Below are 18,054 nucleotides of genomic sequence, written 5' to 3'. Positions count from 1 at the left end.
TAAACAACAGAAACATAAATAAAGATGATGTTATATACCGTATCTGAAGTCTTTGGGGGACTGAGAGAAGCACATTGTTTAGATTATTTCACACTATAGCTATCGGTGTCATTCAGATGCATGATGGGAAACAGTTGGCCGGCGCCCGGCTGGCGACCAATCCAATAAAGGATCAGATTGATTAGATCCAGGACCCGCTCCCCTCCCTGCCTTTAGTTCTCCTGAACTGGCTCCGAGCTGGAAATGAGGTTTTCATTCACAGCCGTAAATCCAGCGAGAACTGGTCTCTATAACAGAAGACACGGAGCAGAAGCCGTCTGAACGTTCTGTAGCTGCAGAGCAACATGTGTGTTTGACTGCGTGTGCAGCCGTCTGAACGTTCTGTAGCTGCAGAGCAACATGTGTGTTTGACTGCGTGTGCAGCCGGCTGTCTGAACGTTCTGTAGCTGCAAAGCAACATGTGTGTTTGACTGCGTGTGCAGCCGGCTGAACGTTCTGTAGCTGCAAAGCAACATGTGTGTTTGACTGCATGTGAAGCCGTCTGAACGTTCTGTAGCTGCAAAGCAATATGTGTGTTTGACTGCATGTGCAGCCGTCTGAACGTTCTGTAGCTGCAGAGCAACATGTGTGTTTGACTGCGTGTGCAGCCGGCTGTCTGAACGTTCTGTAGCTGCAGAGCAACATGTGTGTTTGACTGCATGTGAAGCCGTCTGAACGGTCTGTAGCTGCAAAGCAATATGTGTGTTTGACTGCATGTGAAGCCGTCTGAACGTTCTGTAGCTGCAAAGCAATATGTGTGTTTGACTGCATGTGAAGCCGTCTGAACGTTCTGTAGCTGCAAAGCAATATGTGTGTTTGACTGCATGTGAAGCCGTCTGAACGTTCTGTAGCTGCAAAGCAATATGTGTGTTTGACTGCATGTGAAGCCGTCTGAACGTTCTGTAGCTGCAAAGCAATATGTGTGTTTGACTGCATGTGAAGCCGTCTGAACGTTCTGTAGCTGCAAAGCAATATGTGTGTTTGACTGCATGTGAAGCCGTCTGAACGTTCTGTAGCTGCAAAGCAATATGTGTGTTTGACTGCATGTGAAGCCGTCTGAACGTTCTGTAGCTGCAAAGCAATATGTGTGTTTGACTGCATGTGAAGCCGTCTGAACGTTCTGTAGCTGCAAAGCAATATGTGTGTTTGACTGCATGTGAAGCCGTCTGAACGTTCTGTAGCTGCAAAGCAATATGTGTGTTTGACTGCATGTGAAGCCGTCTGAACGTTCTGTAGCTGCAGAGCAACATGTGTGTTTGACTGCGTGTGCAGCCGTCTGAACGTTCTGTAGCTGCAGAGCAACATGTGTGTTTGACTGCGTGTGCAGCCGGCTGTCTGAACGTTCTGTAGCTGCAAAGCAACATGTGTGTTTGACTGCGTGTGCAGCCGGCTGAACGTTCTGTAGCTGCAAAGCAACATGTGTGTTTGACTGCATGTGAAGCCGTCTGAACGTTCTGTAGCTGCAAAGCAATATGTGTGTTTGACTGCATGTGCAGCCGTCTGAACGTTCTGTAGCTGCAGAGCAACATGTGTGTTTGACTGCGTGTGCAGCCGGCTGTCTGAACGTTCTGTAGCTGCAGAGCAACATGTGTGTTTGACTGCATGTGAAGCCGTCTGAACGTTCTGTAGCTGCAAAGCAATATGTGTGTTTGACTGCATGTGAAGCCGTCTGAACGTTCTGTAGCTGCAAAGCAATATGTGTGTTTGACTGCATGTGAAGCCGTCTGAACGTTCTGTAGCTGCAAAGCAATATGTGTGTTTGACTGCATGTGAAGCCGTCTGAACGTTCTGTAGCTGCAAAGCAATATGTGTGTTTGACTGCATGTGAAGCCGTCTGAACGTTCTGTAGCTGCAAAGCAATATGTGTGTTTGACTGCATGTGAAGCCGTCTGAACGTTCTGTAGCTGCAAAGCAATATGTGTGTTTGACTGCATGTGAAGCCGTCTGAACGTTCTGTAGCTGCAAAGCAATATGTGTGTTTGACTGCATGTGAAGCCGTCTGAACGTTCTGTAGCTGCAAAGCAATATGTGTGTTTGACTGCATGTGAAGCCGTCTGAACGTTCTGTAGCTGCAAAGCAATATGTGTGTTTGACTGCATGTGAAGCCGTCTGAACGTTCTGTAGCTGCAAAGCAATATGTGTGTTTGACTGCATGTGAAGCCGTCTGAACGTTCTGTAGCTGCAGAGCAACATGTGTGTTTGACTGCGTGTGAAGCCGTCTGAACGTTCTGTAGCTGCAGAGCAACATGTGTGTTTGACTGCGTGTGCAGCCGGCTGAACGTTCTGTAGCTGCAGAGCAACATGTGTGTTTGACTGCGTGTGCAGCCGGCTGTGAGGATGATGCTGATGAGGACGACTATCCGCTTCGCTACTCATCTTCTTTCCTCCCACATATACTCTCTCTTTGTAAGTGTGTTGCTTTCAAACATCACTTGGTCACACGTGGAAGCACATGCAGCCTGCGTACAGTCTAAATACACATATATATATATATATATATATATATATACTGTATATATATATAGAGAGAGAGAGACAGGCTCTGCGTGGTGTGAAGCATGCTGTGTGTTGTAATTTCACCCTCTCCCTGCCGTGAGGAATAATGACATCGCTCACTGACTCCTCAGTCTATCTCCTCTGCTTGCTTCTCATCCTCATCATCTTCTTCCTCTCTCACCACACACACACCTTTGATTGCATTCGATCTTCCCATTCCTCCTCCTCCACCTCCAACTCCATTCCCCGTCTCTCCTTTATTCTGTTCAACTCTCAAAAGTCCCAATCTTTCACGACCTGCTTCTGGTCGTTAGAACCGGCGCTCTCGCCGTCACTTCTACATTTCACTCCTCGGCGTACCGTGATTTTTTGGTGCGCACCAGCTCTTCTCACAAGCTGCTGGTACTCGTCTCTGCTCCTCTTTTTTCCCGCCATTATACGACGTAGCGCCAGCACTTATGCAATCGCATGATTGTTCGTAGTTTATCACGATTAATCGTAAATTTTCTATCTGTTCTAAATGTACCTTAAAGGGAGATTAGTCAAGTATTTAATCCTCTACTCAACATGGGAGTGGACAAATATGCTGCTTTATATAATTTGATGTATATATTTATTATTGTAAATCAATTAACAACATAAAACAAAGACAGATATTGATCCAGAAACCCTCACAGGTACTGCATTTAGCATAAACAATATGCTCCAATCATAACATGGCAAACTGCAGCCCAACAGGCAACAACAGCTGTCAGTGTGTCAGTGTGCTGACTTGACTATGACTTGCCCCAAACTGCATGTGATGATCATAAAGTGGGCATGTCTGTAAAGGGGAGACTCGTGGGTACCCATAAAACCCATTTACATTCACTGATCTGGAGGTCAGAGGTCAAGGGACCCCTTTGAAAATGGACATGACAGTTTTTCCTCTCCAACATGTAGTGTAAGTTTGGAGCGTTATTTAACCTCCTTCATGACCAGCTAGTCTGACATGGTTGGTACCGATGGATTCATCAGGTTTTATAGTTTACTATGATACCAGTATCAGACTTTTTTTACTGCCTTTCTTCAAGGACATTTTCTGGACTTTTTTTCAGACTTTTTTTTTTACTTTCTCCAGAACATTTTCAGATTTTTTTTCAGAGAATTTTCAGACGTTTTTTGGGGAAATTGAGGTCAGAGTTTCAGATGATACCAGTATCTTCACTCTAGCTTTAAAACTGAGCCGCTACAACCTAAAAATCACAAGTTGTGTTAATGCGTTAAAGAAATTAGTGGCATTAAAATTAATTTATGTTAAAGCGTGACTTTGACAGCCCAAGTATATAAATATATATATATATATATATATATATATATATATAATCCAGGCAGGAAGTATGTTTCCTCCAAAACATATTTGGCAAAACAAGAATCAGGATGTCTCCTCCTAACCGGTTTTTGCATCCTTGCAGAATCTGAATATTAAATCATTAAATCGCCTGGTTGCTCTTTAAACTGGCGTCATGTGATGTTGGTGGTGGCAGCCTCGCTCCTGCAGCCTCGCTCCTGCAGCCTCGCTCCTGCAGCCCCTAACCAGCCTGCCAGATTGAACAATCTGTTTACCGCTCAGCAGGTTGCTGGAAGAACTCGTCACATGTGCGCCCATGCGGCTTCAGCTTCAGTATTGATATGCAGAATATCTGTCGGCTCCACCTGCCCTTCGCCTGACACTCCAACAGTATGATGCATAAACACAAGTATGTAGACTCAGGACTGCTGTAGACACGTTATCCCTCACTGTACATACTGTAGCTCCTTCACATGGCCTCTAGCTGCAGGGACGGCAGCATCAGCACCAGTATGTAGACTCAGGACTGCTGTAGACACGTTATCCCTCACTGTACATACTGTAGCTCCTTCACATGGCCTCTAGCTGCAGGGACGGCAGCATCAGCACCAGTATGTAGACTCAGGACTGCTGTAGACACGTTATCCCTCACTGTACATACTGTAGCTCCGTCACATGGCCTCTAGCTGCAGGGACGGCAGCATCAGCACCAGTATGTAGACTCAGGACTGCTGTAGACACGTTATCCCTCACTGTACATACTGTAGCTCCGTCACATGGCCTCTAGCTGCAGGGACGGCAGCATCAGCACCAGTATGTAGACTCAGGACTGCTGTAGACACGTTATCCCTCACTGTACATACTGTAGCTCCGTCACATGGCCTCTAGCTGCAGGGACGGCAGCATCAGCACCAGTATGTAGACTCAGGACTGCTGTAGACACGTTATCCCTCACTGTACATACTGTAGCTCCGTCACATGGCCTCTAGCTGCAGGGACGGCAGCATCAGCACCAGTTCAATGTACGAATGAGGATGTACATTACAGTCTGGTTTGTCTCAGATATAAACATTAAATGAAACTTTTGTGTGTCATACATATTAATAATAATAATAATGATAATGATAATGCTTGTTACGCCTTTGATTATGAATTCAATGATGAGGACGTCCACTTCATTTAATGTCAAGACAAGTTGATTAAATCAGCTGCTAAATTAGCCACCGCCGATATCCCACTTTTAATCATTCTGACAGTATAACGATGATTACTGGACTGAGAGGACGTCTGCACTGATCCTTCCTTTATGGAGTTACTTTAGTGTCTTTATTATGCACTCAAACAGAACAGGTTTGGGAGCAAGAAAACTGTCCACACTACAATCAAAAGATGTTTACCTGCAAGTAAATAAATTTGTTGATAAAAAAAAGTATTAATGCGAATCAAAACGTTTTGCTCGCTGTTGAGCTGAATCTCGTGACCGGGCGTGACCTTTTTGGAAATTTGGAAACAACATTTTGAGATTTGAAAACAAACATTTGGGATTCATAAACAAAACTTTTAAGATTTGCATTAATACAGTTCTAATCAAAAATTAATTTTAATTGCAATAAAGTCAAATTGTAATTGATGACAGTGTCGATAGTTCTGCTAAAGACACCGGAGTATCTCCTTTAATATCCGACATGATTACACTTCTATAAAGTTCTGAACTCTCCCCAGCTGCTTGTCTCTTTGTTTAAATAGTCTCTTTATGCCACCGGTTCCTTTTCGCCGTGCGGTCGGTCCAAACCACAGCTTGTTTTTATTACACCGGAGATGTGAAGAGGACTTATGGGGGCATCTGCAGCTGTGTGGACAGCGGTTTCCTCTCTTCCTGCTTCATTTCAACATCTTATTGTCTTATAAAAAGCCTCGGTAGCCCCCCCGAGGCCCCCGAGGCACACTCCATCACGGCTGTTAACAGGTCATCTCTGCTGTGTGTGACTGTGTTCCTAACAGCAGCATCTCCCTTGTTTTGTTCTTTCTGTTTATGGGCGTGAATGCATCTCTGCAAATTAAGGTTTATTCCTCCAGTTGTGTGTGTGTGTGTGTGTGTGTGTGTGTGAGAGTGTGTGTGCGCGTGTGTGTGTGTGTGTGTGTGTGACATCACTTACCATAAACGGGTCCCAGTGGAAAACTGAAGCGACGGCAGCCAGAAGAATATTTTTTCTGTTTCATCGTCTGAAAGAAGAAAAACAAAACTGTGGTGTGATGAAGCCAAAGTGTCAAAACACTGTTTCTGTTTCTGTTTTTAGAATCATCGGTTTCAAACTACGACTTTAAAATATGTCACAACGAGGAGGAAGTTATTCTGTTATGAAAATATAAACCTATAGCTTTATCTGGTGACAATTACTGACCTTTAAAACGTTTTAGTCATCTGAAATCTAATTCATACGACGGCATTTTAGGGTCAACAAAAAGAAAAATGACAGAGCTGGGGAAGGGGGGGAATAGTCCGAGATAAAACGCTGAATTTATGAGATTAAAGTTAAAAATGTCAGATAATCTCTGAGGTTAAAATCTTAATTGTCATTGCTCATAGTGAGGACGACCTCTGAGTGAGGCGACGGTCCTGAAAGATACATATACATGTTTTTATTTCATGTTCTTTCTAAAATTTTAATTTAAGTTTTAATCTCACAAATTTACCACATTGTTCTTGCATAATATCCACGTTTTTTTTCTTATCAGTTCTGACTTTTACTCGGAATATTGCCCCCCTCTCCCGGCTCCGTAATTACAACGTTGTAAATTCTTGATATTATAAATCAGCTTGATATTCACATATTCGGTGTTCGCTGGCTGACACTAACACCCTCAACCTCTAGTCTAGACCTCCCTGTACTGGGCTGTCTTGTGCAAATAACTTTAAATACTCCGACGAATTTGAACCCTAAAAACTAAACTAAAATATTTTTTCAACCAAAAAAACTAATTTGCGTAAATTTACGACTTCAATCTCAGAAAATGTATTTTTTTAGGAGTTTTTTCTCCTAAATTTATGACTTTATAATTTCGCAAATTGAAAAAGTGAACTTTTTTCTAGTAAATGTACCACTCTAGTATCGGAGAATAGAGTAGAATAGAGTTCTTTTCTCGTAAAGTTATGACTTTATAAATTTATAATTTATAAAATTTGTGAGTTTTGTCTTGTAAATTTACCACTTTAGTATTGGAGAATATCCAATTTTTTTTCATGTTAATTTACCACTTTAATCTCAGAATATCTGAGTTTTTTTCTCAAATTTATGACTTTAAATTCGCAAATTTGTGAGTTTTTTCTCGTAAATTTACCATGTTAATCTCAGAATATTAAAAATGTGTTTCTCGTAAATTTAAGACTTTCATTTCAGAAAATATTACATTTTCTTTCCTCAATTCATGAATTTATAATTTCAAGATTTTTTTAAAACTTTTTTTCTCTCATACTATTAAATTAAACTATTATCTCAAACCATAAAGGATTTGTTTTCACTATTCTAGAATTAAAAAATATTAAATGTGGACATCTCAGTCGTCAGTCTCACTGGAATTACCCAAAGTGGACATTATAAATTTTTATTTCAAAGGACTGGATTGATAGAAAGGAGCTCCAATAAAAACTGGATTCTCAAAAACACATTTTTAATTAATAGATCCGATACAAAGATGAACTCAGTCGGTACTTTATTTGATTTGTAAAGAGATGCACCATCTCAGTGTTTCCTCTCAAAGTCGTTCTGTCGTTGTTGGACGTTACAGCGACTGTGATGAATGCAAATGTAGATCCCACTGTTCAGTTTGCATATGGTGTTGTCTTCTTTATATTGGATTAGATTTAAAAAATTGCAATATATCGTCTCGCCTACAATATATGGTGATGTATTGAATCTTAACCCCGGTGTCATGATACGTCTTCCTGCCGATACACAGCTCTAAAAGACGCTGCCTCTGATCGCTGCTTTTCAGTTTGTCAAATGTAATTTTAAATGCCGGGAGCACCACAAACAAACGTGCACTCTCTTCAATTGTATGTTGCTCTGTCTCCAGCTAAAGCAACAACTACCTGAATAATGAGATAATAAAGAAGGTGAGCAGGAAACTGATCCTTTAATGTGAAACATCCAGACCTGTTCATCATCAGCCTGGATGAGTTGGAAGCGTTTATTTGCTGCACGCTCTCAGTGATGGATTAGTATTCAGTGATGAGTCATCGTGTGTTTACAGAGGAGTCAAACTGTGATTCAGTCTTCTTTACGTGATGATGACCCGCCCAGCCGGGAGGACCGTTAATCAGCGGCTGTGTCAGCGTGTCCAGCCCGTCCAGTCAAACAGACGTAGCTCCGTGGATTCACCATCAACACATCAGACGTGTTTTATCCTCCTCTCTCCTCCTCCGCAGCCTCTCCTCTCATTTACACGTTTGACATTGAGGCTGTCTTCCAGACCGTCTTCAACAGGAGAGCAACGCTAGAATCTATAATTAATAACGAGGAGCACGGAGGTCAAAGCAACAAACGTCTAGAAGATACATGTTGTTTCTGTGTAACGACGCTCTCCTTCCTCCCATCAGAGCCCCACTTCATCTCGGCCTACGACATCGGCCTCTTCACCTTCTTCTTCCTGAGGGAGAACGCCGTGGAGCACGACTGCGGCAAGACGGTCTATTCCCGCGTGGCGCGAGTCTGCAAGAACGACATCGGCGGGCGTTTCCTGCTGGAGGACACGTGGACCACGTTCATGAAGGCGAGGCTCAACTGCTCGCGCTCCGGGGAGATCCCCTTCTACTACAACGAGCTGCAGAGCACCTTCTACCTGCCCGAGCAAGACCTCATCTACGGCATCTTCACCACCAACGTGTGAGTTACACAACTACACCGGTTTACACAACTACACCGGTTTACACAACTACACCGGTTTACACAACTACACCGGTTTACACACAACTACACCGGTTTACACAACTACACCGGTTTACACACAACTACACCGGTTTACACACAACTACACCGGTTTACACAACTACACCGGTTTACACAACTACACCGGTTTACACAACTACACCGGTTTACACACAACTACACCGGTTTACACAACTACACCGGTTTACACACAACTACACCGGTTTACACAACTACACCGGTTTACACAACTACACCGGTTTACACACAACTACACCGGTTTACACACAACTACACCGGTTTACACAACTACACCGGTTTACACACAACTACACCGGTTTACACACAACTACACCGGTTTACACACAACTACACCGGTTTACACAACTACACCGGTTTACACACAACTACACCGGTTTACACAACTACACCGGTTTACACACAATTACACCGGTTTACACACAACTACACCGGTTTACACAACTACACCGGTTTACACAACTACACCGGTTTACACAACTACACCGGTTTACACATGCACGCATGAAAGGGAAGCATAGTGACCGACTGATAGTACTGACCTGTGGATATTACTGCGTGCAACGACAGCAGACACAATGTTGGTGCATGTTGTTTCCATGTTCTTAACCAGGTTGTTGTTGGACGTTTAGTTGAACCATCGGGGCTCCTCTGATGAAGTTAAAGTCAGCTCACCGTCAAATCAGCAGCGTGTTTCTGTTTTTAGAATCATCAATTTAAAACTACAACTTAAAAATGTCACGAGGAGGAGGAAGTTATTCTGTTATGAAAACTAAGATTTGAGAACGGATGAATCTATAACTTTATCTAGTCAATCTAGACAATTACTGACCTCTAAAATGTAATAAATATTTGAAATCTAATTCTTACGACGGCATATTAGATTCAAGATTCAAAATGTTTATTGTTATGCTGGTTGAACAGGTACAAACGTGTGAAATACTTTTTGCTGGGAAGCTCCATTAAAATAATAAATTATATTACATTTACATTACAATTATAAAAGGAAATACTTTATACAAGGGCATATTAATTATTAATTTGATTAATTATTTATGAATTAATTAATTATATTATATTAGGGTCGGGTCGTTGTAGGTAAAAAAAAGAAAAATATGGAGAAATATATAGAAAAAACTCAGAAATTCTCTGAGATTAAAATCACAAATGTCATGGCCTTAAAGTGGCGTTCTTCTGGTAAGGGTGGCCTCTGATCGAGGCGAAGGTCCTCAAAGATACATATACACATTTTCTTTCATGTTCTTTTATGAACATAATTAAATACTAATATAATAAACATATTTAGCACTCTGCGGCTCACGTCTCCCCGGTGTCTAACGGTGGCGTCTGTGGTGTGACGAGGTTGACCCAACCCTGCAGAGGGAAGCGACGTGATTCCTTAACAAATAATTTCAATTTGTGACTTTAATCTCAGAGAAGTTTTTTCTCACAATTTTTTAAATTTTTTTTCTCGTAAATTTATCTCTTTAATCTCGAAAAATATTAAAATTTCAAAAAATTTCTTGTCAATGCTGAGTTTCCCTCAGAATATTACCCCCTCTCCCGGCTCCACATTTTTTATTTTGTTGTCGTAAATTGTTGATATAATAAGTCAGCTTGATATTAACAAATTCAGTGTCTTTCTCAAGGATTACAACAGATACTATTCTTTTGAATACTAAAAAAAAGTATTTATTCTACCCTAAAAACTAAACAGAATTATCTCAAGCTGTAAACAATTTTATTGTTTTATTATTTTATCTTTTTACAATTATATAACTATTATTTTTTTTAATTCTTTCTTAAATAATTAATAAATATACCACTTTAATGTCAGAGAATATCAGAGTTTTTTTTCTGAATATTACCCCTCTCCTCCGGCTCTAGGCAGAATTATCTCTCTTTTTTTTCCACTTTTCTAGAATTAAAAAATATTTAATATTTATTTGCAAACTAAATGTTGTTGCATGTTGATTCCATGTTTTGAAGCGCGTTGTTGTTGGACGTTTAGTTGCATCTTGCGCTCGCTGCTCCAGCTGCTGAACGCTGCTCTGCTGTCTGAGTTGGCGATGGAGGTCTGCGTGGCTGATCGAGCTTCTTGTCGAGCCACCTGCATTCTGTTTATTGATCGGTATTGATGGGAAAATGAGCCAAATATCGTCTTTGTCATCGGCTGTTGGCGATCGCTCTGACCATCTTCGATCCCCGAGATCATCGTCTATCGGCTCAACTGTAGTAGTATAATCCTTGTCCATGTATTAATCCTCAACGTTCTCCTCAGTGTTGAATAGAAAAGATGAACAACTCCACAGAAACAAGCTGCAGCTGTTCTAAAGAGCCCTTTCACTGTTACTGTGGGAACACTGACACATGAAAACACTCCAGCCTCTTCTCATTTAGCCCTCACATTTCATCACTTCATACAGTTTGGTGCTCCGACGTGTTCCCCCCGTTTAGAGCCTCCTGCTGCTGCTAATGATCGGTGTGGCGCTGGATGTTCAGACGGACTCGCTCTCCCTCCTCTCTGCTGTGTGATCGGTCCAGGTGGAGACGTCACACACTTCATTACAGACAGGAAACACTACAGCTCTTCTGATGTTCAGTAAAACTCTAATTACAGCACATGTTTTGCCTGATTAGAGGATGGCAGCTTGGATGTCAACAACAGTATTGCTATTAATTATTCCTCATCAGATTGGCACATACGGGTTCCTCACTTAAAGTCAAGGCCTCGAAAACCAAAGATCTCATAGACTTCAATGCTATCTGACATACAGTATGTTTGGATTGTAATTTTGACAGGTTTGTCTGCATTCATCTCTTGTTAAACAAACATGTGTTTTATACACATGTCTAATCATTATTTTGCGTCTTTGAACCTGAGTGTTGGCGATTCCTTAATAATCACCGGCATGTCCCTTCAGTCGTCCAACACAGTGGAGGATGTTACTGATCTGATTGAATCCCGTCAGGATGAGTGTTGTCTGTTAATAACAACTGTTTGATCTCTAGGCTGAGATTTAGTTGGAGACGACAGTCTGATGCAGCTAGAACGTTAATGTGTGACTGTATTACTCAAGCTAACGTTAGATAGTCATACTAGTCACTGTCACCAGCATCATTTAGCCGTTTAGTACACTGAACAGATCAGAGATCAGCGTTTTTGGATTTCTTGTAGGTGCTGCACAGCCTCCACCAGCAGTCACGCAGGAACGTACATCACCAGTACATCACCAGTACATCACCAGTCTGCGTGGAGTCTTCATACACAATCTCTGGAATGTGTAACACAACACTACCAGCTCTTTGTTCACGATACAAGACAGGCAGACAGGAAGGAAAAGAAATCATTCACTGTTATTTTAACTTGCCAAGTTGGCGTTCTCTCTTCCAGATAATCCAGCTACGTAACCGTACATCAATGAAATGAAATTGCACACTTCCCGGGGAATATGCACCAACATTAATGGTTTACAAGAGTGGCATTTAACAATGTACGAGTCGCAAAACAGAAATAAACCTGGCCAGTCATACTGTAAGCCACAGAACAGCATCGCCCATTGTAAATAAATAGAACATTTTCTAGTGATGTAATCGACCAAATCACACTTTAGGATGTTCTTTGACAAATTATTAAATTCGAAGTGACAAAAACTGATATTTTAAAAATGGCGTTTGCAAAAGTATCCGACTAGGCTGCTTCAGAAGTTAAGAAGATATTGACAGATTAATCAGCTATCGGCTTTTTCCTGCTCCAAACTATCGTTATTATATAAAATCCACTATCGGGCGACCTCTACTCGCCGATACCTGATCCAGCATTTTAAACTATATCGGGGGCATTTCTGAAATACGTTCCGGGACAACTCTAATTTCAGATGTTGATGTCCACAGTGAATATCAAGCATGTTTGACTGTAGGGGGATTCTCTAGTAGAACTTTAGTAACATTTAATGAAAAAACACGTCTTAGTTTTGTATTTTTTTTAATTTATGACACAATTTCAACACCGTTGTCGATTCTTATTGTTTATTGACTTCCATAAGCGTTTAGTTTAGTTTAGGTTGTTCAGGTTTTAGAGATAAGAAGCATTTGAAGATACTCCAAGAAAATACCAAAAACACCGACGTAGGCTCTGGTGGATCATTTCTACTGCAGAGTTCACAGCGTTCATTAAGAGTCGCTGGTTAAACGGCGAGCTAGCAGAGACTGAGGTTGTGTTGGACTGAGTGTTTCTGGGTCTGAGTGTCTGAGCAGGTTGTTGGTATTCAGATGTGTTGTGTATTCTGTCGGGGGGGGTTGAATCCTGCCTCTCACCTTCTGCTCCCTCACCTGTTAAGCTGCCGTTTATTCCCCACCTCGTGGCTGCTCTCCATCAGCCTGCAGACGTCTTTAGCGACAGAGAGAGGAATTTAAAAAGTGACAAAAGAAAAGAGAAGCCAGGGGATAAAGAAGGAGAGAGAGAGAGAGAGAGAGGGAATGAGAGGAGGTAATGAGAAAAATCAGTGAGCTCCCAGCTTTTGTCCGTCGTCCTTTTGTCTCCTCCTTCCTCCTCGCCCTCGTCCTTTTCTGAAGCCGCTCGCTCGCTCGCCGGTCCTCCCTCCAGAAAGCCTCCTCTCCCTCGTCGGGGTTGGATATGTTAATGCAATCACCACAAACACTGTCTCCATCTGTCTGGCCTAAATTGAACAGGCTCACAGCTGCTCCCAGGAGTTCGGGCTGTAAAACAGAGCAGGAGGAGTTGGAACGGAGTACTTATCCTCACCATGTGGGACAGGTCTCAGTCCTGTACTGACCTCCTCTCTCTCTCTCTGAGAAACCCTACGATGCTCTACTAACGACTAGGATGGCATCTTATATACCCTATTCACCCATCTAGTGTTACCATCTAATTTAACAATTAATCAACAGGAAGAACACCAATTTAGATCATTAATTCAAACTTTAAAGTCATTCACAAGGCAACAATGCAACCTGTCAAATGTGAAAACATGACGTCACGTTCTCGTTGTTATCGGAGCGACTCGAGGAAAACGGCTCGGGAGGGATCGGATGCTCTTCAGCGGGGAGAGAAGACGAAGCTGTATTAACGTTGTGAACAGACAAAATCACGCAGGTTCACTAGAAACTCCTTCAGCTCACTTCAGCGAGGCCTCCGGCAGCGACCAGCCCGTCGCGGACCGACCCAGATCAGGCTTTCCGGCGGGCGGTGTAGAGCTCGCCGCCTGGCAGGAGCAGCTCCTCCTCCAGCCAGGAGCAGAGCTTCACCTCGCTGCTCCGCTGGTCCCCGCTGGGAGCCAACACTGACACCACGCTGCTGGAGGGAATGGGAGGCACGGGGAGAACCAGAACCAGGACTGAGGGGGGGCAGACTGTCAGACCCTGCTGCAGTCAAATCAGAGGTTTTCTAAAGGGAGTCTGGTGCTCGGAGACACTACCGCTTTTTACCGCAGGGACGCCACAATCAACACAAAATGATAATAAAATGAAAATGACGATAATAAAAAATAACCTTGAACTGGATTCATGACTTCATTACATCACTAGAACCTTAATCTAAAACAGATTTGAGGATGTTCTCCAGTATCTGTTCTATTGGTTGAAATGGTCTTTACACCCCGACAGCGATCCGTTACTGATGAGCTCTTAAAAAGGAAAAGAGCCGTCATCTGTAGCTGCTGTAATCCTGTACAAACGTCTACCGATCACTGCCTCGCGGTCCGCTTAGAAAGAACCAATCAGATGCCTCCCTGCTCGTCGTACTCTACCCTTGGCGTGCAGCGGCCTGAACTCAAAGCGCGTCGCCGCCGCACGTTTCCTGGAGAATGGAAGAGAAGAGTCAGCCCTGTAGTAGCACTGCCGCGGTTACTGGTCATGAGGTAGCGTTGTTGAGTTGAGGTCCTCTCTCCTCTCTGTGGCGGTGAAGTAGTTACGATGCGGCTGTGCTCGTGCATGTGTGTGTGGAGCTCCTGAGGCCTGAGAACTGCCAATGCAACCTTCCTACGAGTGAAGAGATACAGGACGCCTGCAGAACGTAAAGACATGAACACGAACACGGATCCTTTCCAGCCAGAACTCATAAACTCCCATCTGTAGTAGTTTCAAAGCGGTAGCAATAATACCTCTGACTTTGTAGAGCTCATCCAGACCCACAGAAGATATTATCCAACTGTTTTCAATAATTAAAGTTACCAAGAGGAACTTTACTTTTGGGTTGATTTTGGCAACGAAAGCGGTAGTGCTTCTGTTCACCAGAGTCCCTTTAGAAAACCTCTCATTCTACTGCAGCAGGGTCTGACAGTCTGCCCCGCTCAGTCCTGGTCCTGGTTCTCCCGTCCCTCGCTTCCCTCCAGCGGGCCCAGTAATACGGCCTGGTCCTGGTCGCTGCCGGAGGTCGCAGGCATCAGGATGCCTCCCAGTAACTTTAAGTAGTTCTTCTCATAAACTGATTCTGATGGGTAAAATTGGACGAGTGCCGCGTTAATCAGAAGAAACAATCAGCGACAGAAATAATGATGCAGCTCTCCTTCAGACGAGGAGAGAGAGAGTTAGGAAGAGCTTCAGCTGTAGTTTGACTGCGTCGTTCGGCAGCAGCCAGCGCAGCCGTCTGAGGGTTATATATACTGGAAGGCTTTTAGCATTCCATCACAAGAAGGACACTTAAGACCTCCGAGCACGGCCCGGTCTTTTAATTAACTCCGGGCCCTTATTGGCAGGGTCCTTGTGTCGGGGGGGCTCGGAGAGACTCTCCTGCTGAGGTGTCTAACCTGCCATTACTAACTAATTATGAGCCTCCTTATCTGTCGCCGGGTGACTTCACTGACCTCCGCCACTTCACCAGCTCTCTGAGAGGGCCTCCTATCTGAAGCAGGAGGACTGCTCGGCCCATTAATTGATTAGTGGTCAAATTATTTGACACAATTATGATATTATCGTCAGATTATTATGACGCCAAACATTCGCTGGTTTCACGTTCTCTAATGGGAGGATTGGAAATTTAATATATTTCGGTTTTGAGCTGAAATAAATAATAATGATAATTATTAATTAAAATTAATTTTGAAAGTGCACAAGTATGGAGGACGGAACCTGCCAATATTAAAAATAAATAAATAAATGACTCGATAAATAAATAAATAAATAAATGTGTCATTAAATGTAGCAAAATATGATTAAAAATAAATAAATAAATAAATACATGTGTCATTAAATGTAGCAAAATATGATTAAAAATAAATAAATAAATAAATACATGTGTCATTAAATGTAGCAAAAATATTATAAAAAATAAATGAAGCCATTAATTAACTGATAAAATGTCACATAAATGTATCTTTCTGTTTTAATATAAGTTTTAATTTATTTATTTATTTATCTTTGTATTAATTCCCTTATTCATTTACTCTTCTGTTTAAATTTTCCCTATTTATTTTTATTAATCTTTTAATCAATTTATTTATTTTTAATTTTGGCAGGTTCCATCTTCCATACAGAAGGTCTTATAACATTAAAATATAAGTATATGATGGTCATCTTTATGCTCTATTATGTCTCATAAATTGTTGCAGTAATTGTTGGGTTGATACCATTTGTTACACAGATTTGAAGTTCACTTCTTGCTTGGTTTTGGATGCGCCATAATGTCTCTTATTATCGTCAAACTTACAATTAATTACAATTAAAACTAACAATTATTTTCATTATGGATTAAACTGCAGATTATTTTCTAGATAAATCGATTAATTGTCAAAATGTCAGAAAATAGTGAAAAATGTCCATCCAAGTTTCTTAAAATCCAAGGTGATGTCTTTAAATGTCTTGTTTTGTCAGATATAGATAAATATATTCAGTTTAATATGATATAAAACAGAGAAATCTCCATATTTCAGAAGCTGAAAACAGCATTTCCTGCCATTTTTGTATTAAAAATGACTTTAACGATGAAACTATCTACGATCTAAACCTTTTCATACATTTTCAAACTCACTTTGACACACATATGTGCAACCTGCCGTCCACGGGTCACCTCATATGGAGTTTCTTTAGTGTCTTTATTATGCACTCAAACGGTATCGGTTTGAGAGCAAAACTATCGACACGGTAATCTTGCAAGTCAGATAAATTTGTGAATAAAAACGTATTAATGCAAATCAAAATTAAAATCAGAACGTTGTGTTTGTTGTTGAGCTGACTCTTGTGGGCGGGACCTTTGGATTTGCATTAATACGTTTGTAAGCACACATTTGTTTTATTTGCAAAAATCATATTTTTTTAATCCAGTGTTGATAGTTTGATTGCATAATAAAGTAACTCCTCGTAGGGATCCTAAAACCCCTCTGATCCGTAGAGAACCTGTGACTGAGTGGAGGTGAGATCAGACTCCGTGTGGCTGATAAATGATACGTTGGGCAGCCGTCTGAAGCGAGCCACAATACTCCTGATTTTACACAGCGTCCTCCTCCCGTCGCTTCAACCTGCTGACACCAAATCTACCTTGAAATGAAGTTGCGGTCCCTCAGTGGAGGACCGGACCTGATCTGAATACAGCCTGACAACAATCTGCTGCTTGTTATTCTCATTCCTGACACACAGAGATTCTTTACTTGTTTGGTTTCCCTCACTAAGGGCCGGTTTGCATTTGATTAGAAGTCCCTGTGTAAATGGGTCGAGTCGGGCTCAGACTGAGAACACACTACGGTGATCAAATGTTCCCTCTCACAATGCTTTTCTACTCTCAATCTACCAGCAGGCTCTCTGTGCTCCAACCTGCTGAACCGGTATTGTTCCGTGTAGGTGTTGCTGACTCAGTCGGCCTCTGAATGTGACTGTTTTGGGCCAAAGCTGTTGCTTTTCTGCCGGCCTATTGTTGTTGTGCGGTATAAAAATATGTCTGGATAATCCTGGCAGCTCTGGGTTCAGTGTTCTGGTCCCTGCAGCCGTGCAGCTCTGCTGAGTGGGCCCTTTCTGGTTTTCTGCTGCGCTGCAGGTATTCACTGAGGTTGAAACATCGGCCTTAATGTAGTTTTAGCCGTTTTCTTTCTGCACATAAAACGAGATTAGAGGCATTAGCTGACAACCGGAGAGTTTCAGCTGGACTCTCTCTGCTCTGATGTGTACTGTATGTATCAAGGCTGTCAAAGTTAACGTTATAATAACATAAAGTCATTTTAACGCCACTACGTTCTTTAACGCATTAACACAATCAATCTTTAGGAGGTTGTAGCG

At 42.0% G+C, this 18,054-nt stretch overlaps 1 protein-coding gene across 3 annotated transcripts in view; it reads left to right on the top strand.

Moving 5' to 3' along the window:
• The window catches only part of sema5ba (sema domain, seven thrombospondin repeats (type 1 and type 1-like), transmembrane domain (TM) and short cytoplasmic domain, (semaphorin) 5Ba), a 224,189-nt gene that overhangs the window by 157,176 nt on the left and 48,959 nt on the right, over window positions 1-18,054 (top strand). For all 3 annotated transcript variants that reach the window (XM_037790771.1, XM_037790770.1, XM_037790772.1), the window contains exon 9: window positions 8,463-8,748. In XM_037790771.1, the coding sequence (XP_037646699.1) occupies window positions 8,463-8,748 (286 nt within the window). The remainder of the gene's footprint in view (window positions 1-8,462; window positions 8,749-18,054) is intronic.

The sequence above is a fragment of the Sebastes umbrosus genome, chromosome 13 (genome assembly GCF_015220745.1).
Source record: "Sebastes umbrosus isolate fSebUmb1 chromosome 13, fSebUmb1.pri, whole genome shotgun sequence".
In the NCBI taxonomy this organism is placed as follows: Eukaryota; Metazoa; Chordata; class Actinopteri; order Perciformes; family Sebastidae; genus Sebastes; species Sebastes umbrosus.
The sequence above is the reverse complement of the archived record's forward strand: the minus strand, read 5'-3'. Positions and strand labels throughout refer to the sequence as shown.